The sequence below is a fragment of the Pelmatolapia mariae genome, linkage group LG10_11 (assembly GCF_036321145.2).
Source record: "Pelmatolapia mariae isolate MD_Pm_ZW linkage group LG10_11, Pm_UMD_F_2, whole genome shotgun sequence".
Classification (NCBI taxonomy): domain Eukaryota; kingdom Metazoa; phylum Chordata; class Actinopteri; order Cichliformes; family Cichlidae; genus Pelmatolapia; species Pelmatolapia mariae.
In genome coordinates, this window is record NC_086236.1 from 22410949 (window position 1) to 22433485 (window position 22537).

Below are 22537 nucleotides of genomic sequence, written 5' to 3' on the forward strand. Positions count from 1 at the left end.
CTGATTTTGTATTTAGCTGATGAAAGTCACAAAAAGCAAACATGCACTATGAAAAATGCCTGAGCATTTTTTGTGTTGACTGTCACATCTATTTTATTTATTGCCTATAGCACATTTAAAGAACAAAGGCTGTCTTTTAAAGCGACAGGCACATTTATATTCCTGGTCTCCAAAAACAAACACTAGATAAAAATTTGAAAGGTGTGTTTTGTTGTATTAACTAATTGTGGAAAGTAAAAAATGACAGTGATTTAGTGCTAATTACAATGGGTTCAGAATTTGCAAATTAATGCTGATTCACCCCATAAGTCATGACACACTACTCTCCCTAATCTGCCTTTATAGGTTTAAAGTATTAGTATCAGCGAGACTGGCCCTGTGTTTACATTGTAGCAGATCGATGCCAAGTAAATAAGTATGGCACAGTTCTAGTTTTAGATAATGAATGACATCTATCCTTATAAAGAATTACTTAGAGTATGATTCAGTATTAATGAGAACATGTGCTCATTTTGCACAAACAGAAATTCTTGCTTAATGTTGAGAAATGGATGAAACCAAAGATTTCCTCAGTCCCCACAGTACAGCATCTGGTTTGATTTGACAAAGTAAGAATGGCAAACTGTGTTGTAACGTTATTTTGTACATAGCCAAAGTTTTCATACACAAAAGATTACAAAATTGCCAAAATTGTTATTTTCTTACATAAACTGAACTGATATATTAAACCTTTAAAATTACTTTAAGGTAATAAACCACAAAACTGTGTGATATTTTAAAGCACCTTCCCACTGATTTGGATATCTGAGATAAAATGTATCTCCCCTTGTTTTCGCTCTCTTCTCAGTGTGACATTTAATTTAATATCACATACCGTTCATGTGCTTGCATCTGTGTAGCAGTCTGTGTTTTGCATGTTTACATTGTTATAGTAATCACTGTTCTCTCTGGCAATTGATTGTGTCTTTTGACAGTAATTGCCATATTTGTATTCGTGCTTGAAACATTAAAAATTTATATAAAAAAAAAAACAAAACTCCACACACAAACACCGTTTTGTTTCCTCCTTTTATTTTGAAAGGTCCGATCAGCTTCCGTTTTGTTGATGAGTCCGTCCCCTGCAGCGCCACCTGTCTGCCGATGCTGTTGTTTGTTAAATCGTCGCCGTGGAGGGGTTGCGGAGGAAGGAGCTGAGACCAGCGGAGATTTTAAATGCGCCGGAGCCCGTAGCGCACAGGCGGAGAGCGGGAGGCTTGTGTTGGGATCGACAGATGACAACAAACACACGGAAGCACCGCTGAGCGCTCGAAGATGGGACAGACACAGTTGTTGTTGGAAGCGCTCCATATCGCCATGAAAACGGCTTCATTTGTTTTCGATTACCTGCAGCCTGCAGCTCGGACCGCTTAAACTTCAGCTTGGTATGAAGCTACGTTATGTGACTTTTCTCTATATTATTATTAGATATCATATACATGTTTTATATACCTGCATGGCGCAAACGCAGTAGGGTTTTTTTTTTTTTTTTAAATATACAGCCTAATCTTTAATTTAATTTAATACACGTTTTTATTTTGACCTAAAATAAGAAAATTGGTTCTTGTCGTTATAACCACGGTGTCCTCGCGTTCTGGGGAAATACCTCAGTTATAATGCGTAAATTCTCCATTAATCAACGCGACCGTCTGTTTGCTGCCACTCGCAGGCTGAAAGCAGCTGATCTGCTCACCACTCACAGTCCTGTTATTTCCATCTGGAGCTGATGATATGAGAGGCTGCTGGAGGCGGTGATGGAGCTCCAGGAGTTGAGCTGGCTGTGCCTGGTGGGTCTCTTCCTCGCCTCTTTGGTCATCGTGCTGGGATGGTTGTTCCAGTACTCGCTGACTGTGCTGCGGTTGTGGAGAGCCAGGAAGGCAGCAAAGCGACACAGCCGAGACCCAGCCTGGAGGCAGCACCCCAATAAGAGCTTGGCCGGAGCTTTGTGGGGCTTCCTGCTGAAGCTCCGCTCCGGCCGGGATGGACGACCCACATCTGAGGCCGGCGTTAAAGGCTTGTTGACATCTCTGTTCTCCTTCAAGTCCTTCAGGGAGCTGTTTCAGAGGACCTGGGTCAAGGCTCTGAACGAGCAAGCTTGCAGGCATGGGGTGAGTTCAAATCTTTAAGCTTTTAATAAATCATATTTAAAAAGAGAGCTGATTAAACATGGTGCTAGTGTGTGTGCACAAGAGGTTACTCCATTAAGTGGAGGCATAAATAGTTAAGCAGGAGCTGATACAGTCGGTGTGCCCATGTGCAGCTGGAAGTGTGTGTGTAGGCAGAGGAGGTGGAGGTGTGGGAGTTGGAGTGTCTAATCGGTAAGAGGATGGGGGGCAGAGCCTTGCGTAACAGCTCTGATTTAATGCACAAAAGAGTGGAGACGCAAGAGCAGTCAGCACAGCCACAGTAACACCCACACCTCACAAAAATAGTCTTATACCCTCATGGGAAGAAGTAGATGTGTGTTTGATCACATCGGGAAAGAGGCAGAATGAAAAGAATGGCTGTGTCACCCTCCCTTCAGCTCATAACCTTGGCCATCAGTTATAACGCAGCCTAACGCATCAATGTTTGATTCAGTGGGTTCAGCCCTGGAGACAGCCTGCCGCTTTGTGTCCAGTGTTCCTAAAGGTCTTTCTGCCTTTAAGTCGTTCTTTCATCTGTGTGAATCAAAGTCAGACGGAGGTGGCTCCTCTACACCCCCCACTTTTAAATCTGTGTGTGTTTATCGAGAGATGAGTTGGCGGGGAGTTTAAAGGGGTCAGACAAGATCAATCACATGCATTGCACATCTACAACTAACAGCACTTGTTTTCTGATTCGTGAGGGTCACCTAACCTTTGCTGATTGAGAGCTCATCTGCAGATGTCCCGAGTAAACATCTTCCATAGGAGAGCATTTATTCAGAAATAATACGATTAAAATTATTGCAATGCAAGTATTTGGTTTTCTTTAAAAGATCACCTGTTTTCATAACCGAGTATTTCAGGCACTTGATTCCCTTTCTGTGTTTTCTTGTGACCCCAGACTGACCCCATGAGTTGGGATCAGGGCCTCGCCATCTGTTTCAGGTCATTAATGGCATTATGTGACAGATAAGAATCTAAACATCTAAATGAGAGCACAGAGCTTTGAACACTGCTCGCCTCGCGTTTCTTTAAATTGGAGGTACAATCACAGTCACTTTATTAGGTACACCTGCTCAGCTATATATTATCATCTTGTTAGCCAATTAAATGGCAGCATTTCGGCATGCAGAAATGGTGAAGACAGCCTGTTGAAGTTCAACCTGAGCAAACTGAGTGGTTGCTGAAGGCAGATGGGTGAAAATGTCTTTTTGATGCCAGAGGTCAGAGGAAAATGGCCAGACTGCTTCAAGCTGATAGAGGGGTAGCAATAATGCAAAAACCCCTCGTTACAACCAAGGTGTGCAGAAGAGCATCTCTGGGCCACAGCAGCAGAAGACCACACCAGGCCACTCCTGTCAGCTAAGAACAGGAATCTGAGGCTACAGATTATATAGGCTCTCATCTGATGAGCCTCAATTTCAGCTACAAAATTTGGATGGTAGGGTCACAACATGAAAATCCATCCTTCACTGTATGAATGGGATATTGTCTTGGCAAACTTTGAGCCCCTTAGTACCAACTGAACATCATTTTAATGCCACAGCCCATTTAAGTATTGTTGATGATGGTTGCTTCCAGGATAATGCACTATGTCACAAAGCTCAGAACATCTCAATCGGATTTCTTGAACACGACAATGAACTCACTGTACTCGAATGACCTCCACAGTCACCAGATCTCAACCCAACAGAGCGCTTTTGAGATGTGGTTGGATGGGAGAGTCACATCATGGATGAGCAGCTGATAAATCTGCATCAACTGCTATCATGTCAACATGGACCAAAATCTCTGAGGAATGTTTCCAGCCACTTGTGGAATCCATGCTACACAGAATTTGGGCAGCTCTAAAGGCAAAAGGTGTATCTAATAAAGTGGCAGAAAAGTGTACCTTCTCTGCACTTTGTATATGTTTTGTATGCAGGAGTAAGTCTGTTGAGCTTTCGATACCTGCTTTCATATAACCCCATTTTGTGCTGGTAGTCAGAGGTCCCTGTGGTGTAGTGGATCGTTTTTCTTTACTATATTGCTGTCAGCCGAGTTATCTCACATGACCTCAGCTGGCTGATCTGCTTTGACCTTTGACACTCTCATTTACTAAGACACTCAAACGCTGGAGTGAACCTTGGTTGAGCCTTTAGTGGCAGTTTCTTCAATAGAGTTTCCAGGTGCTGAGCGTGCTGTATTTACCTTCATAAAAAGTTTTATGATTTTACAATAATTCAAAGATAAATAGCATTGTCACCTGGCTGTAATTGCTCATAGCTCATTTATAGTCACATGACCCCTGTACCAACTTATGAAATGCTTTCAGACCATAGTAAAGGGACTTTCAGTTAGAAAGGTGCAGAAAAAGGGTGATTAAAGTGTCTGAAGTTCACTGGGAGGTGATTTTATAACACTGGGCAAGCAAGTCAGTGTTGGAGGACATGGAGACGAGCTGGCTGTGTGTGTTTGTCCATGGGGTGTTTAGTTTGTGAGCCGAGTGTGTGAACCAGAGCTTCCCGAGTTCATTCATCACAATAAAATATCTGCTAGTCATACTGTCTGCAAACACAGCAAGCTGTTGTTCTAAATGTGTCTGGGCCGTATGCAAATCAATGTTAGTTTCTTAATGAACCTTTGAACATTACTCTTAAGTACCAAATCACCAGTGTGCCTTGTTTCAAAGATAAACCCACAGGATGTAATCTAAGAAGCAGTCTTTGTCTTGAAGCTTAAAGGGCACATGCTTCGGTCTCCATAGTGTCCTTTTTAACATCAACAACAGGTGCGTTGGATGTGACACTATTCAATTGTTCATTATTAAGTAGTATCGTGTTATATTAGCCAGTTAACTGCGTCTTAGCTGTATTATGTTCACCTCCCACGTAAAAACCAGACTGGAAAAACCTGCTGTAAGGAGCCGTGGCGATACGGCAAGCATTAAGTGGCAAGAAACTTGTCGCCTCGCATTCTTTGCTTCTCGCATACAGCGAGGTTCTGCCACCTGCCAAGCAGGTTTCTGTGGCCGCTCTGAAAACAGACACGGGAACATATATTACGGTCCCAAAGACTCATATTCTCCACTGACTTGCATGATTGTGTTTCTACATCGGGCAAAACATGAGCTTCCCCGGAGGAACACAGCACCGGGGAAGTGGCGCTTCAGTGTCATCGTGGGGATTAGTACGCAAATCCTTTATAGCATTAACCTAAGTACTTTTCCGGCACTTAAGATTGATGGTGACAGAGGTCTTTAAATAATTACTATGCTGAAATTTATCCAAATAAAGGCAAGCTGACTGAGCATGCAAGGTCAAGTTGGAGCAACAGAAAGGGTTCATCAAACCTCCTGCCAGTCAGCAAGTTGTATTTTTACTGATTTATTCTTTCCCAATAATTATTTTAATCTATATGTACTAACAGTCCCCGAAAATTCCTGTGGAGATAAGCCCCAGTTAGCACTAATGGTCCCATTTCATCTGTTAAAAATGACCAGATTAACAATATTTCTTTCTTTTATCATAAAACTTCCTTCCTGTTGTATTTTATCACGAAGTGTATAAAAGAGGTGAACCATCATACATAAATTTGGTATTTGGATGTCATCCTGTTGTTTCGTTGGAGCCTGATTATAGACTGTGAAGACTTGAAGTTAACAAACAACCTCATAAAGTTATTAGTAAAATAAATCAAGTGAGGAATAAGGTCACTGTCTTATAGCTGCTATACAGCTGAACGTCTTTTTGAGAGTCAAAGAAGCTGCTCGTGCTGTTCATCAGAAAGAATCAAAGCTTAAGTCATTTCCGCAGCTTTATTTTCAGACCTGGTGGTTACATTAATTTTCTTTCATGAATTTAATTTACATTACCTAGCCAGGACTAAACCCCTGTTTGCCACTAACTACACAGCTATGAGCTGGTGGTTCTGTTGTGTACCTCACTTGAAGTCAGGAAACAACAAATTCTTAAAATGTGACCTGACTCTGAGTTTGAGAATGTGCCTCAGCTTAATACAGGGAAAACTGGTTTTATACTCAAATTATGAAGTAAAATAGTTGAAATGACCGGCAGTGTGATCTAACCTGCTGTTGTGACCTTACCACATAAGGTTTTTAAGACTTTGCTGCTTGTGATTGTGAAAGTTGATATTTTAGAATGCAGGTTTTTGGTTTGATGCACTCTTAAATGTTGGCACTTGTTGCCACATTGAAAAGAGATCACCAAAACAAAAAGTGCCTTAGGGTCTTTTTTTTCCTGATATCTTCCTACGTGTCAGTGACGCGACTGTGCAGTTTTGAACATCCGTCATCCCGGAAGGCTGACTCGGGCGTGCTTGTCGATATTTTGTTGACTGCAGCGGGGAGTGATGTAAGGCCAGGAATCCTCTTGCTGTTTCGCTCATTTTCAGTGTTGTCACAGTGCTCTGTCCTTGTAGCAAAACATTCCAGAGGGCAGACCCAACCCTGACCCTGATGTCCAGCATTTGAAACAACATGATGAGACACACACACGAAAAAAAGATTCAGAGGGCTGAGTACTGACACCGGGGTTTGGGCTTGTTACATAAACTGCAACAAATGCCTCATCCCTTTGTAGTGAGTTTGCAGGATATTGAGGCAGCTAATGAGGGCAACTTATTTAAATGTAATATGACTTGAAAGTACATTTGTGCTGCAGAACGGCACAGCTCAGAATGCTTATACTACCCAAATAGACTGTTGTGTGAGGAGAGAAAGAAGCTAGGCATCCTGCTCCATCTGGCTTTTTCTTTGCAGATACTTAAAGCCATGAGGTTTGATTTTCTGTGTCCGACACGCAGTATCTGATACAGATTAGAGAAGACGATTGCAAACTCAGGGTAAACAGGTGGAGCACCAGCCGTGCTTCATTCTTCTTCACGGTTTAGAAGATACACAGAGTCTACCTCTTGTCTCAGTAACTAATACTTGTTACCACCAGCTCCACCCCACCCCCTTCTCACGCTTCGTCTGTCCTTGTAGTCCAGCGAGGGCCCCAAGGCTTCATTACAGCTCATTGCTGCGATGTTAACAGAAGTACGTCATCTCTGATGTCAGATTCTAGTGATTTTTACATTCTGCGCAATAATCTCGAATGCTTACTTCTAACACCGACTATAACTATGTCTGATCTGACATGAATTGCGTAGCATGGTTTAATTTAAACATCGGCAGCAGCATGTCTGTGTTTTTGGTCTCTTCCTGTAGCTTTGGGGCGTAATCCCATGATGCAGACTCAGTTCTCAGTTGTTTACCCAGCAAAAATGTCCTGTCTGCTGAAGTATTTACAGCCTCTGGATATAATCTTGCCTCAGAAGAAATGACTTGATATGGAGCTACTCAGATGTCTCTGGATGGATTAGTTTGTAGAGGAGTCTTGAAGGACTGGACTGGTTGGCCGCCCCAGACGTGCAGATCATAAGGCATCAGCAGCCTGTGTGTGCAGCTGACACATGCTGTCAAGCCATCATTACTGAGTGGTAGGGGAGGACAAAACGAGCGTACATCTGCAGGGAAGGAAGCTCCCTGTATATTCACAATCTGCAATTATAAAGAGTCTGGTGAATAGCTTGAGGACACAGTTCACTTCTTCTCCCTCTGAGAGCTGCTGGTAGATGATTAATGCCCTATGATTATTCTCAAGTAGGTTCCTTCTTAACAACAGGGGACATTAAACACTCAGCGCTGATTTGATACCATAGTGCAGGAAACCAACCTTTTTATCCTTTAGTCAGAGCTAATGATGAGCTCCATCTTCACCAGCCAGTTTTATTTGAACAGCCAAAATCTACTATTATGCCAACTTCTTTCTGAGGCTGCTATGACTCAGCATTTAAATAGGCACAGCTAATATCCAACATGTAAATTTAATAGTACCTGAACAAATTCTGAAGTGAAGATGGATTATTGGATCCTTAAGGCACTACTGTCTTTCCAGATTCACTGTAACTTTTTAAAATTCTTAGGTATACTTTAGAAAAAAAACTTTTAATGGAACTCGGTGCAGTCCCGTAAAAAGCTAAGAACACTCCCTGATTCAGTAGTTTCTAAAAGAGTCTATAGAAGTAGTAACTTGCAGCACTCGTTTTTTATCATTATTAGTCTCTCACATCACTCTTGAGGAATTTTGGCCGACTTTGTACAACTGCTTCAGTCCATCAAGGTGTCCAGGCATTTGTTTATGCGCAGCTTTCTTTAGATTGAATCGATTTGAGGTCTGGACTTCGACTGGGCTGTTGGAAAACCTTGGTAAATTTCTTTTTTCAGCCAATTTTCTTGTTGATATTCTGCTATGATTGAAATCTGTTGCATGATACATTTCAGCCAAGTTTTGTCTATCAGATAGATGGCTTATATTTGACTGTTGAATACTTTGGTATACAGAGGAGTTCACTATGAACTGAAAGACTACGGGGTACCCATACGCTGGGGGTGCAAAACACAGGAAGCCCATATCATTACCCCTCCATCACCGTGCTGGGCAGTTGGTATGAGTTTGTGCTGATATGCTGCGTTAGGTGTTTTCCAAATGTGGCGGTGCATTTTGAGCAAACGTCTCATCTGTCCAAAGGGCATTGTTCACGAAATCTTGTGGTTTGTTCAGATGCAGCTTTGCAAAGCTAAGCTGCCATGTCCTTTTTAAATAGGAGAGACTTTCCCTTCCAAACAAGCCACACTGGTTCAGTCTTTTTCTAGCTGTACTGTCATGAACTTTTAACATTTAACATGCTACTTGATGCCTGTAGAGTCTGAGATGTAGTTCTTGGGTTTGTACAGTCTGAGCATTGCATGCTCTGACCTTGGGGTGAAAATGCTGGTATGTCCAGCAAAGTATATTTGATTAGCAAAGTGCATTTGATCAGCATTTGATTAGCAAAGTGCATTTGATCAGCAGCACCTGGCTGCTAGTTCCTTTCTTAATTCCTCTTAAGTTTTTTACAGGACTACTGTGAATCCTGTGAAAGCTTTCACATGGCGGGTGTTGGGGTTTTTTTGCCAGTATTTTCGGACACTCCACCAGGGCTGCCCTTTGTGACTGATTCTGTTCATAATTTTTATATGGTTCGGGGGTTAGGGACCGCTGCACAAATCCACGGAGCTGCCTGGACTTAAATCACAATTGTGGTCCGCCATGAACTGTAAATTCAATAATGCATTTGCATGCATTTGTTCAGCGCTGCCTTTTTTTTTTTAGCCATATAGCACTTATGAGAGTAACTATAGAAATACGTGAATTGTACTATCATTCTTTTAGTATTAATAATAGTATTAATAGTAACCGTAGTGGCTCTGTGAAAGCTTTCACGTGGTGGGTGTTGGACTCCACCAGGGCTGCCCTTTGTGACCGATTCTGTTCATAATTTTTATAGACAGAATTTCTAGGTGTAGCCAAGTGGCGGAAGGCTTCCACTTGGATGGTCTCAGAATCTTGTCTCTGCTGTTCGCAGATGATTTGGTTCTGTTGGCTTCATCAGGTGGTGGCCTCTAGCTCACACTGAGGCCACCACCTCGCAGCCTACTGTGAAGAGGTAGGAATGAGAATCAGCACCATGGTCCTCAGCCGGAGAAGGGTGGAGTGCCCACTCCTGGTCAGGGATGTGTTACTGCCCCAAGTGGAGGAGTTTAAGTGTCTCTAAAGTACTGACAACAGCATGTTAATCTCAGATGTTAACCATTTGATTTTAGGAGAAACCTCAGGAACTCCCTCTCTTTGTACTCTCACGTCCAGATTTATAGCTTGTGAGATAATGAAGCAATAAAGCTGTAGAAAAAAATAGTAGACAATATAAAAAAATGATGGTCTTTTTAATGGCCAACAGGGAGCGACTCCTCTGGTTGCAAAAAGCAGGTGTGCCTGCTTGCTCTATGATGTCAGTAAAAATCTCAGCTTAGTGGCTAGTTTCAGGTATGTTAAATAGAACATGAAGTCCATTTTGTAAATTCAGTTCAATTCTAACATTTAGAAAGAACAATTATCTAGGATCAGCTTCAACTAATTAGCTAATGGGCTTACAGTTTCCTTTGTTTCTCAGTCAGATACACCCCTAACCTGTCACATCCAATTTCAAATCACTAAGATGGCAATAGAAGAAACTACTCAGATCAAGGCTTCATAAAAAAATGCTAATTTTAGTTGCATTATTGATAGAATAAGTGTAGACCGTAGATATAGTTCCATTTGTAGAGCTAACGGTTGTCTGTCTCTCCGTGTCCATCATGGTTCATCATAGGGCTGGACGGAGAGCTGTCCAAGGTGTACCCCTCTAGCTGTTTTTTAGTATGGCAGCATGCACGCACTCAGTTTGTTGACATTGCCCTCACACAGACCCCGTCTGTTATTTTGCCATTTCGAGTAATTACATCAATAATAATTTTCATGTATGTTTTTTCTTTTAACTAATTCCTGTGCATGAACATTGTAATTTTCCAGTCGTGCACCTTGTTATAGCAGGAAGCTCAGATAACATAAAATATAGGGAAGGAAAATGAGGGTCATCAGAAGCCATAGGGGAGTGTATTTCTGGTTGACCCACATGCTTTTCAGAGGCGTTCAGCCAGTTAGACCCAAAGGGGGGTACGCTGACAAACCTGAAGTGACACTATGGATGTCCTCAGGAACTGTCTCTACCCAGAAATACCCCTCACATACACTCTGTTGAGCAGCGGTGGATCACAAGGACAAATCAGTGGCCATGCTACTAGCACTGCTCTCCCCATGACAAAATGAGGTCTGTAGCCTCTGCCAAGGAGGATACAAAACACCACAGTGCAGCAGATGGCTCCTTATAAAGCCAATGGGTGTAAACTCCCTGGAAGGAAGAGAAATCATAAACCTACTGCTAATTAGATATTTTATTAACTTGCTAAAATACAGTAAATGATAATGGCTGAATATTTTCCCATAAAAATTTTTCAGGCACATCTTACAACAAACCCAAAAAAGGATAGTGCTGGAAAAAAGATAAGAATAGAAAATGATTTTTAACCGAAATCATGAACAAAGCTGGAGCGAGCCAGCCTTCTTTTCCCCATGAATGATGAGTGATTGACACATGCTGGCAATATTTTGCTGCCATGTTTACTGAAGTCATTTGCAAAAGAAAAAAAAGAAAAAAAAGGAAATTTGTCAGTTTCCTTTCAACACGGATTAGCAAGTTTGATGCACACAAACACAAATCTGTGCTGTAAGTGCAGTTTGACTCGCCAGAAATCTGACTCTGGATTCAAGGGTGTCTTTTTTGTTTTCTGGTGGCGATCAAAGTGTGATGTCCTCATTTCACTCCAGGCGGCTTTGTTGCCTGTCTTCTCATATTTACTCTATAATTACACTAGAAGCCATCTAATACAAGCAAAATGTTGTAAAAGCAGTCTAAAAATGGACTTTGCTGTGCCTTCCTCGTAATAATTTCTGCTGGATGACTCCATTTAGTTCCATGGCAAAGATGCTAATGTGTCCGCCTGCAGCGACACAGACAGGGTTTAAGCTGTATTTCTCAATCTGATATATTATATTTGCTCTGCACTTTAAACCAAATGAACAGTTGGGTGACTGAGCAGTTTTAGAGGCTCCAGCCAACCGAAGTAAACACAGCCGGTTGTACGCTGCGGTCATGTGACTGCAGTGTTAGTCCAGGGGAACCTACGTAAGCTTGCGGCATTGCACTTGGCTTCCTGCCCTTCTGGCTGCAATAAGTGACACACACACAGACACACACTCGCACGCACACCACAAACTTTGTTATATCATCCTCCCACCTCTGCCCCGCCTCCGCTGTTGTGTTTGATACAGATTGGACTTGGACCTAGTGGAACATATGCTATGACAATAGGGGATTTTGTTTTCTCGCGCTTCTCAGTTAAAGCTGTCCAGTAAAACAGATCTTCTGGCACACACGCACACATAGTGATAGTAGGTCACCGCTGTGCCCGTGTGATTCTGCTGAATCTTTTCTTAAAACCGAGTTACTTCTTCCTCTTGTTAGGGCCGTCCTCCACACAGGAAAACGTGCCCGGCTGTAAGCTCGAGTAAGCACCGACTTGATAAATAGATGCTGCTACGAGGTCGGAGACATGGGGTTTTCTCAGCAGCCAGGAGCATTAAATCTCCCAACTTCTGAAGGATTACAAAAAAAGGATTATATAAAACCTTATAATAATTTATTATTAACACAATTACCACCACATGTCTTGGTTTTTTTGCTAATATTTTCGAACATTTTTCATTTGAGCCCACTAATCCATGCAGCTGCCTGGGCTTAAATCACAATTGTGGTCGGCCATGAACTGTAAATTCAATAATGCATTTGCATGCATTTGTTCAGCACTGCCTTTTTATAGCCGTATAGCACTTACAAGAGTGACTATAGATATATGTGAATTCTACTATCAGTCTTTTCACTTGCACTTTGGAATTTAACACAAGAAAACGATCGCATAGTAATCGTAGTGGTTACTACAGCTATAAGGAACATTTTGGCTTCTGCAAAGACAGTGTGGTTGCTTTAACAGGGAAGTGTACAAACAGGAACAAACAGTAGTTCTTACTTTTTAAAGACTGCATTGGATGAGCAACATGTGAACGACACAGTCACTGTCTTATATGAGTGTCTATCTAGGAAGAGCTATGCGAGCAGATACTGTTTAAATGCATTAAATACCAGGATTCATTAGCATTTTACTTTATGATATGATCAAAGATCCATAAAGCAAGTTCCACATACCCAGCTGCTATTCAGCTGCATTAAAGGCTGTATCCCTGCACTGTTACATCTTTTGTCATCTCCAAGTCTCTTTTCTCTTTCTCGTGTGTAATGTTTGGGACATTTTTCTCTTCCTCTGTCTCTGCCAGAGCTCCATTCAGATCACTTTTGACAGCAGCCTCCAGATAAGTGCTGCCTCTGCAATAGAAAGCGTGAGCTGCACTGACCAGTCAGCAAACCGAATGGTTAGTAATCTTTGCTTATACCTGTGACGTCTGGAGCCGTGCATTTTGAGTGTATGTATGCATGAGAATTTGTCCTCCTCTCTTTTTCTTTTGCAGATTTTGCACTGTAATTGTTCAGTAGACAGGGTCACGTTACCCGTGACGGTCACCCAGCAGTCGCCAGCTGCCATTTCCATGGACACCTATCAGATCACTATAGCACCTGTGGTGGCAAAGGTACCTGAAGCACTGCACCTGGATTTTAGCAATTTGTACACGGGAGACCAGACCTCTAAAACAAACAAATGTCAGAGCATGATTTGCATTGTTATTCAAATGTGAAAATTTACACAGACAGTCGCATGTCATCTGTGCCCTCATTGCAGTGGTCATTAAATGTGAAATGTTTTTCTGCTACCTGTTACCTGATGCATTTTAATGTAAGACAATTATTTATTAATGACAATTCGCTGCACAGAGAATATCTATTGTTATAACTGCCTGTTACTATTGTCTATCCGTCCCTGCCCCCCTGCTCCGTCTACCTCCATCAGGTTGTGGCGTGCCTGGAGGAGGTGGAGGATGAGGGGCTGCTGATATCCTGGAGTCTTTCCAAGCAGCCGTCGTTTTCTCTGACCGTGTCTCCATGCAAACTGCAGAGACGGGTGGGAACGCTTACCACTAATGGCACTAATTTGATGTCACTGCTGTCAGTGACTGTCACATTTTTCAAATTAAAAGCATGCATGTGTTATTAAAAAAAGAAAAAAAAAAAGGAAACGCACATTAAAAAATTTCCCGTAGCTAATTTGTCTTCTTCGTAAATCAGCATGCGCTTTTTTGCATGCAAGTGACTTTCCATCCCATTAAACCCATGATTAGTCACGAAGGAAGTGCCGTTCTTTAATATTGTTATATAAATGGGCATGCCATTAAATGCCATTTGTCTGAGGAAGTAACAACGTTAATAAAATAAAAAGGAAACAAATACTTAGCATAAGACATTGTGTTGACTAATGACATCCACTGTATGGGAATATAAAAAGCCTATGTTTTATACAGTGTAGCAAGCCCAGTGTGAGTGAAGTATTAAGGCTGGTTCAGCCCCCCAGAGATGAAAATGCTTTCAGATTAAAGCTACAGTAATTTTTTTCCTCTGGGATCCTGTTAGAATTGAGATGAAATAAATAAACCCTCACTTTGTGGCTGTAGTTAGTTCGGTTCAGCGGGTGTTGGTTAACCATCACTGAGTAATAAGTGTACTTTTTTCTTCACAGGGCACTGAAGGTGAAGCAGACATAGACACAATTAAGGGTCTGATAGAAGATACTCTGTTCAGCACTCAGCCAGCCATGGTCCTCAATCTCAGGACGTCCAGTCCTTTGGTGAGAAATTTACTGCCTTTAATGAGACAAATTAACTAAAAGTTGTATATATTATATAATAAAATAGATGATGTGCTTAAAGCTGTTTCACTGTTGAGCTGTCCACCCCCCTTTCTGCACACTCCCAGGCCCCCATGGACAGTCTCTCAGTGGGATTGAACTCTGTATCCCAGAGTGTCTTGGTGAGACGACTACTCCTCCGGCAGCTCAGGGCGACCTTAAGTAAAGGTCAGATATTTTCCCCCAGCGTCAGATCATTTCCGCACAGCTTCCTGCTGATTACCGAAGTCTCACTGCGTCATTGTGTGTTTTGCAGGTCAGTGGTCTAAATCAGGGGAGCTGTGCTGTGTCCTGAGCCTGGACCAACCGTCTACAGAGAGAGCAACCCGCTTCCTGCCTGTGCCCAGCAGTGCCAATGCCGCACTGGAATGGAGTGAAGATATTACTCTGTAAGCTGCCATGTTAGAAAGCAGATTCATGTTAGATTCAGGGTGTAATGATTGTGATGCATTTGCAGGCGGCCTATTGGCCTCATTTGCAGCCCCCATTTTATTCCCGCACTTTGCTAGAGCAGCTTTGCATGATTCACAGTTTAAAATAATCCTCGTCTCTTCTGATTGGCTGCCCCTTACAACCAGAAGGTCTGAACAGAGCTGCTGTGCTCACAGCCAGAGCTCTTTCTCACAAATCCAAGAGTAGAAAGAAATGTCTGAAACTGGGTGTTAAAGCCTGGTCTAAAGACTAGACCTCATTATGAAACTTTTGGTCAGGTTAGCATGAGCCTCCACCTCTGTGACAGCATATATAGTACAGAAAACAAGGGAAAGCATAATAGGTCAACATTAAAGCTTCTAGCTGTGAGTCCTACAAGACCACAATATTTTCTTCTAAACTCCTTCTAAAATTTCAATAGTTTTGGGGATCTTTTATTTTAATGCTCCAATTCAGATTTAGCAACATCAGAATTTCTTGAGCCCATAATCTCACAGTCACAATCAAGTAAAATTCAAATATTTTTTATTAATATTAATGTTCCAGAGAAGTAATGGCTGTAGAAAGAAACTTATTTAGTTGAAATAATAATCCTTGGATAATGGAGTTTCACTGTAATGCTAACTCATTTGTTTCCTGTGTGTTTGAAGGGAGCTGGGCCCAGAAACCAAAGAGCTGAGAGTGAGACTTCTGGAGCGGAGTGGCAAACGGGAACGTAAGGCATAGTTCAATAGCAATTTACTACTGGCTGCTGCTCAGAAACCTGATCAGCAGGAACATATTACAGCTTAAGCAGAGTCATCAGTGCTGAAAATGCAGTACTGGCAGACTCACTGTCTTTGTTAGCATTTTGTGATGTCTGGAGAGGCTCGTTTTTTTTGGCCTCAGAACTACAGTAAAAGGAAAGACCTTTTTGCTTTTGGTACAATTGTTTATATTCTTTTTTTGTTTAAATGTGATTAGAATTCCTGCCGGGTCACGCCTCCATTGCTTTGGACATCCAGGGCAAAGTTCCCACTGGGCAGCACGTATTGTCCATGAGGTCCGGCCAAGACTCAACGCCAAACGCTGTCATCACCGCTGAGGTGAGTGACCAGACGAGTTAGATTTTTGTAAGAGTGTAGGGAGTGTTTGAAATTCTTACTTGTGTTTTGACGCAGAACGAAAGTTGCATTACGGTTTATTATCTAGATCTGGACTTTATCAAAGATTCCCAACAAAAGAGGCAGTGTTGTGTAACAGCTGATACAAAATCCATTGTCATTCTTATAATCGCTGTGTCAGATCTGTTGTAGACTTTCCAGCAGCCAACTTGTTGCTCTTTTTTTGGCTTTCTTCTAGTCCACATTGTCTTTAAAGAGAGAGAAAATGAGAATAAACGTGCTTTGTCTCTGTGGGGTAACATTTCATTTGGCAAATTCTGTCATTTCTTAATAACTTAATTTCCAATTTATATATAGAGCCAAAGCACAACAACAGTCGGCTTAAGGTGCTTTATATAAGACCAACAATCAGGCAGTCGTTTTTGAGCAAGCACTATGTGACAGTGGGAAGGAAAAACTCCCTTTTAACAGGAAGAAACCTCCAGCAGAACCAAGCTCGTACACTTTTTGGTTTTTTTTTCCTCTTCCAGCTGTTGTACCAAGAAACAGAGGAGCCTAGCAGTGCCCACAAAGCTCTGCTACTTCGCTCCTCTCTCACCCCCACCAAGAAAGTTGACGTGGACCGAACCATCATGCCAGACGGAACCATCGTCACCACCGTCACGACGGTCCAGTCCCGACTTAAACTGGATCGCAGTCCAGGTGCGTTTGACAAAGCAAAGCATGTCACCAAACCAGGCAGGGCAGGTGCCTGATGAGTTTTTTTAGTAGTGTCAATAATAAGAAATGAAATAGCAGCGTTCCCTTTCAGGTGACTCCCCGTTGCGTTCTCCGTCTAAAGTGGAGGTGAATGAGAAGAAAGCCACCGTCCTGCCTGATAGCAGAAGCAGCAGCAGCCCCAACCCGAGCAGTGAGTTCTACCATGAAAACCAGATTTGTTTTACATAACAGATGCAAAGTAGGATAAGCAACACGCAGCAGAGTAACACGAGTCAAGAGGAATGCACTCTGAGTATGCATCGTGCGCTCCGTGCAGGTAATCCTTTTCAAAAGCATCACATAACTCGCACACGGGTTGGAGTTACGTGCTGTTTTTGGTGCTCCGGGAAGCTAATCGCTGACACGAAACAGATAAAAGATAAGCGCAAACTGATATGTAGTGCAACAGCAGTTAATTCAGCAATATATTAAAAAAAATAGTACATGGTGGTCTGCTAGTATAGTGCTGATTTACATATTTGTGTTTTTTGTTGCTCAGAGAGCAGCCGCCTCTCTAATGGCCTGGATCCTGTTGCAGAAACCGCCATACGGCAGCTGACAGAGTCTGCGTCCAGAGCAGCACGGAAGACACCGACGAAAAGGAGCACGCTAATCATCTCGGGCGTGTCAAAGGTCAGAGAGTGAAAACGGCGTCTTTCTAGACACGTGCTTTGAGTTTGATTTGAAAACTTCAGCTATTTTGTGGTTATCAGTTACCTGTATAATGATTGATAGGAAATAGTCCAACCTTCAGTCTTTATATTAAATGAGCTGTAAGCCTTAATAACTACTGCTACTGCTACTGGGAATCTACTGTAAAATACAACGAGGAGCCAGGCAGAATGAGTGTGATCTAAATTTAGTCCACAGCCCCCCCACTGGACCACTTTATAGAAGAATGTGAATCTTCTGACCTGATTTTTGCCCGAGAATATTTGAAAACGTGTCAGGAGCACTCAACAACCTCACTAAATGAAAGTGTGCTGATAATCGTGTATATTTGAATTTAATCGTCATATACGGGGTAATAGCGTGTAATTTCAGTAGTGACATATATTTCTCTGCTTCAGGTTCCACTCTCTGAAGATAACTGTGCATTATCAAGTGGCTACGCTGCAGCCATGGACGCTGCCATGCACGGCAATCATTACGGGTCAGGGCGTCACCATGACCCAGATGAAACCACGCCCTCTGACGTATCAGAGCGTCCTTCTGTGGACGATGTGGAATCAGATACTGGCTCCACTGGTGCCTTGGAAACCCGCAGTCTCAAGGATCATAAAGGTAACGCAGGCAGTCTGTGCTGTAAAGAATCAGAGGTCCAGTTCTCAGTAACGTCTCGCGGAAAAGCGTAACTGTAAAAACATTATTCAGCTATTGAAATATTCTGTAAATTATTCAAATATATTTCTTTTTTTGTCATTAAAGCAGAATTTCAAGAGCAAGTTTACATTTTTTTCAGCCTCAAAGACGTTTTGCTTTTAGATTTAATTTTCATGTCTCACTGTTTTTTTTATATTAATAACGGCACAGTGTATTTTATATGCAAACAAATATTTCATAGCCTTACATAACATCAGGACTTAAGGTTCAATTCACAGATTTACCACAGTCAATTCCTCTACTGCTGCTGCCCTCTAGAGGCCATACTTCAGCATCTACAAAGCCAAACTAATGTGTGTTTGTTTGTAATTTAATTTATTTTTTTCATGCAATATAATTAAATTTGAATGGTGAGGCAGAGGAGTGGGAGAAGCAGTAATAAGTAAAGTAAGCCACCCCACCCCTCATTTCTTTATATTTTGCTTCCAATGAGCCAGACTTTGCTGTATTTTCAAAGTGCTTTTTAACAATAGTTATGCGACCTTTCTGAAGGTCTTTCAAAGTTTTCTTTGGACGTTTTCTGCTTCTTCACTCATTTTTAGTCCAGTTCTTGTACCAGGCTGTTTTCAGAGGAATGTTTTTTTTCTTTTAGTTTGGTAAGCTACGTTACACTTACCTATGAATTGCTCAAGCAAAAAAAGGCTCCAAACTCAAGGGATGAGTCAGTGCTGTGTATACACATGACAGAGAACTTAGAGAGCCAGTTTTAGATGATGTCTTCAGGCACTTTGTTATCAGCAGCCTGTCGCAAAAATGCATGGATTGTTTGTCATGTATGTTGTGAAATAATTGAATTCATTTGTGAAACTAGTAGTAACTCCACGATGTGTTTCCTGCAGTGGGCTTTTTGCAGAGCGGGACGAAGCTGCTTTTCCGCAGAAGACATCAAGAGAAAGAGTCCTGCCTCAGCCAGTCCCACGAAGACATCTCCAACATGGGCAATAACTTCGCCGCCGCACCAAACATCAGCCGTAAAAAGTCTGGCAGCTTCTCCCGGCGCCTCATCAAACGCTTCTCCTTCCGCTCTTCTGGCAAATCAAAAGGCAAGGCTGCCAACGGAGGAGCAAGCGCACTGGATAACTAATTCTCGAGGCCAGCAGACATGGACACGAGTCATCCTGAGAGCGTTCTCTGTTATCACTACACTTCAGCACTTGGTCTTTGACAGGCTGAGCGCCCCAGGTGGGTTGTCAACCTCACAGCTTTAAAGGAGGATACCTCTGGGAGGGCTCCCCTCTGGATAGAAATTATTGCACTTTCAGGACAGAAGTCTCATTTAATCACATCGCTGACTCTGAATTGTTGTTAAATTTGAGGAGAAATCTGCTGCTCGGTGGAGGAGAGGGGAATAGCTACAAAGAAATGTTCCATGCTTCTGGGATTGTTGGACTGGCACTGGTGGTGAAAACGCTCCAAAACATTTTAATGATGTAAAATGCCACTATGCTCTTGGTTGCACTTTTGACTTTTTATTTTTTTTAACAGCACATGTAAAAATGTGCTGGTTGTTAAAGTGTAATTTATTAATATGTTGGACTCATTAAACAAGTGCTATTTATTTGAACCCCCTACAACTAATCATCATAGCTGCATTACACTATAATATAGAGACATTAAGGTGTGTTTTCCATACAAATGTAATTTTCAACACATAGTTTAAGTAAGTTTAAAAAAAAAAATGTCTTGATCTAGCTATAATGTCCATCCATGATTGCTTCGACATTGGTTTTAGAATAATGTTAAATGTTGTATCTTATATAAAAACCCAAAAAGATCATATTGTACTTTTATTTTTACAAAGGTGCTTTCTCTGGAGTATCATATCTTCACTTTGCTTTTGAAAATCTAACCAGCCACCTTATTTATCAAGCCAGAAGGTGATTTTTAGACTTTTGAAAGTCTCGCAGTCTTCTGTCGGGGGAAAACAGCAACGCGATCAGGCGTGCTCTCCTCTTCTCGTGCTTCTACAGACTTCATTGTTGTAATAGCTATCATTACTGTGCAGGACATGTTGTGTTAAATGCCTCAAAAGGGTTGCGGGTGAAATCGTCTGCAGAGAATGCTGCCATGTGATTAGTTCCTAATAATGAACTAATATAGTAAAGCATTTCCTGTGTGAACATTTGGGATTGTTATTATAATGTAATATTTTTTAGATATATGTACGTCACACTAAAATATTTCTGCAGTTTATATTTAAAAAAGGAGATTGGTGTATCTCAGTGTTCACTAATGCTGCGCTCAGGCAAAGCAAGAGGACTCGGTGTGGGGTAGAGTTGAAATACGGTACTCAGGGTTTTAATGAAATCTACTAGCAGCCACAGGTTTTAAGAAAGCATTTGCATACTTTGAAGGCAAATAGATCCAGTATGTGAAGTTGTACATAGGTTTTAGGGCCAATTGAGTCTTGTCTGAAAACATGAAAATAATCTTTTAACTGACTGCATTAACTATGAGACTTCAGAAAAACCAAACTTAATAAATGGTTGTTTTTTTAAATTATAATTTTTTTTAATAAAAGGATTTTGAAAGGTGTGGAGGTGGAGGCTCTGTTGTTGAGGGGCATGGGCTTTGCAAAACAATTCAAAATGCTGAAGAAGAGAACCCTCTTCACTGTCTAAAGGCACATAAAGCAAACGTTATGAATAAAGATTTGTGGCTGTATTGTGAAACAAAAAGTGGCTGCAAAATTGATGACTTCTGTTATATTTTAAATATTTAATTTATTGCAAATAAATTATTTTTTAAGCATCGTCTTTGCACCTGAGTCCGTTCACTGCATTTTCAATAACCCATAAAAGGTTCCTTTTTATGATGCACTTGCATGTCTGTGAAGGCGCATGGGCTACAGTGTAACATTAAAAGAACATAACTTCCTGTACCTGGAGTTAACTTACATGTGCTAATAAGTTTGCTTTTTTGTGGCTCTTCCCTGCATTTCATTGTCTTCGCTGACTAGTAACACCAGAAGGGGCCCAAAAGTTTTTGGGGACTTACTTCTGTGGCTTTTAAACCCCAAAACATGCTGCGCCAAAAATTGGTCCACCCCAAGGATCGGGTCCCTCAACATAGTGTAGAGTAATATAGTGTACGCTGTTAAGTGCCAGGAAGATTGCCAGGACTTATACATCAGGGAAACCAAACAACCTCTGGCGAAGTGTATGGCACAACACAGAAGAGCTACCTGGTCAGGCCAGGACTCTGCAGTCTATTTACACCTACAGGCCAGTGGACGCTCTTTCAATGATGAGGATGACAACCATCCTGGACAGGGAGGAACGCTGGTTTGAGCGCGGAGTCAAGGAGGCCATTTACATGAAAAGGGAAAGACCATCTCTGAATTGAGGGGCCTAACGGTACATCTTTTGCCATCGTATAATGCTGTAATTGCAGCCATTCCCCAACTCTCTGTGAATGGTACTCATGGCCATTGATCAGTGGTTGTTGATCTTGTCATGAGAATTTGCATAATTATGATGAAGGAACTGACCTCACAGCCCATTGTTCCTTCAGTGGGCTGGTTTCAGTCATTATGCAAATGTACTCTTTATAAGATTGGGGAAATCTTCAGTCAGCTGAGACTGAAGAAGTCACTTGGATGAGTGACGAAATGTTTCTCCCACTGAAAACGCTACGTCCAGATGAAGAGAATCAACTTTTGGAGACACATATGAATACATCGGAGAACAACTTGGGGCTAGTATCTTACCCAAGGATATTTGGCAAGAAGACTGGAGCAGCCTGGGATTGAACCAGTGGGCAGGGGTGCTTGTCCTTGTATCCCCTTAAATCACTGTCTGTACATTGGGGTCTTTTTTGGTGGGCGAGAGGGTTGCTTCTCTGTGTCTTTGGGGAGTAACCTGTTCTTGGATGACATTTCAAAGGATCCAATTATCTAAAAGAAATAGCAGAGGATGGTTTCAATCCTCCACTCTGTTTATACACACCCCAGATGGGACTCGAACCCACAATCCCTGGCTTAGGAGGCCAGTGCCTTATCCATTAGGCCACTGGGGCTATACAGGACAGAATGAATTGAACATAAGGCTTGTGACACTTATCTTCCAAGTCAGTTTCTATCAGCAGGTTACCAACAATAATGCCTGTGGTGTCTGCACAGCTAAGCTACACTTTCAGTGAGCTGAAAGGTGTCATTGTAAACGAATGTTAATGACAAATAACTAGTATGTTTTTGTAGGCACTTTGACCTACTTTGAAACGCAGTGTTTTGAACATGATCCCAGCTCTAACAGTGAAAATGATTAAACCAGTGGCATTAAGGCACCAGTCTGCTAATATATTAGTAACAATATGTAACTTCCACTTGT

The 22537-nt window shown here is 41.8% G+C and overlaps 1 protein-coding gene across 2 annotated transcripts; it reads left to right on the forward strand.

Moving 5' to 3' along the window:
• The first annotated feature begins 1081 nt into the window (after positions 1 to 1081).
• On the forward strand, positions 1082 to 20962 carry c2cd2l (c2cd2 like). 2 transcript variants are annotated; one of them, XM_063485290.1, is made up of 15 exons: positions 1082 to 1421; positions 1706 to 2144; positions 13013 to 13108; positions 13205 to 13324; positions 13642 to 13752; positions 14365 to 14472; positions 14601 to 14700; positions 14789 to 14921; positions 15615 to 15679; positions 15928 to 16049; positions 16598 to 16769; positions 16879 to 16977; positions 17326 to 17459; positions 17897 to 18110; positions 19049 to 20962. In XM_063485290.1, exons 2-15 carry the CDS (start codon positions 1791 to 1793, stop codon positions 19291 to 19293), a joined length of 2073 nt encoding a protein of 690 aa, XP_063341360.1. In that variant the 5' UTR covers positions 1082 to 1421; positions 1706 to 1790; the 3' UTR covers positions 19294 to 20962. The 2 variants fall into 2 exon arrangements, with proteins under 2 accessions (XP_063341360.1, XP_063341361.1); XM_063485291.1 differs by having other exon boundaries at positions 17365 to 17459.
• Positions 20963 to 22537: the final 1575 nt, after the last annotated feature.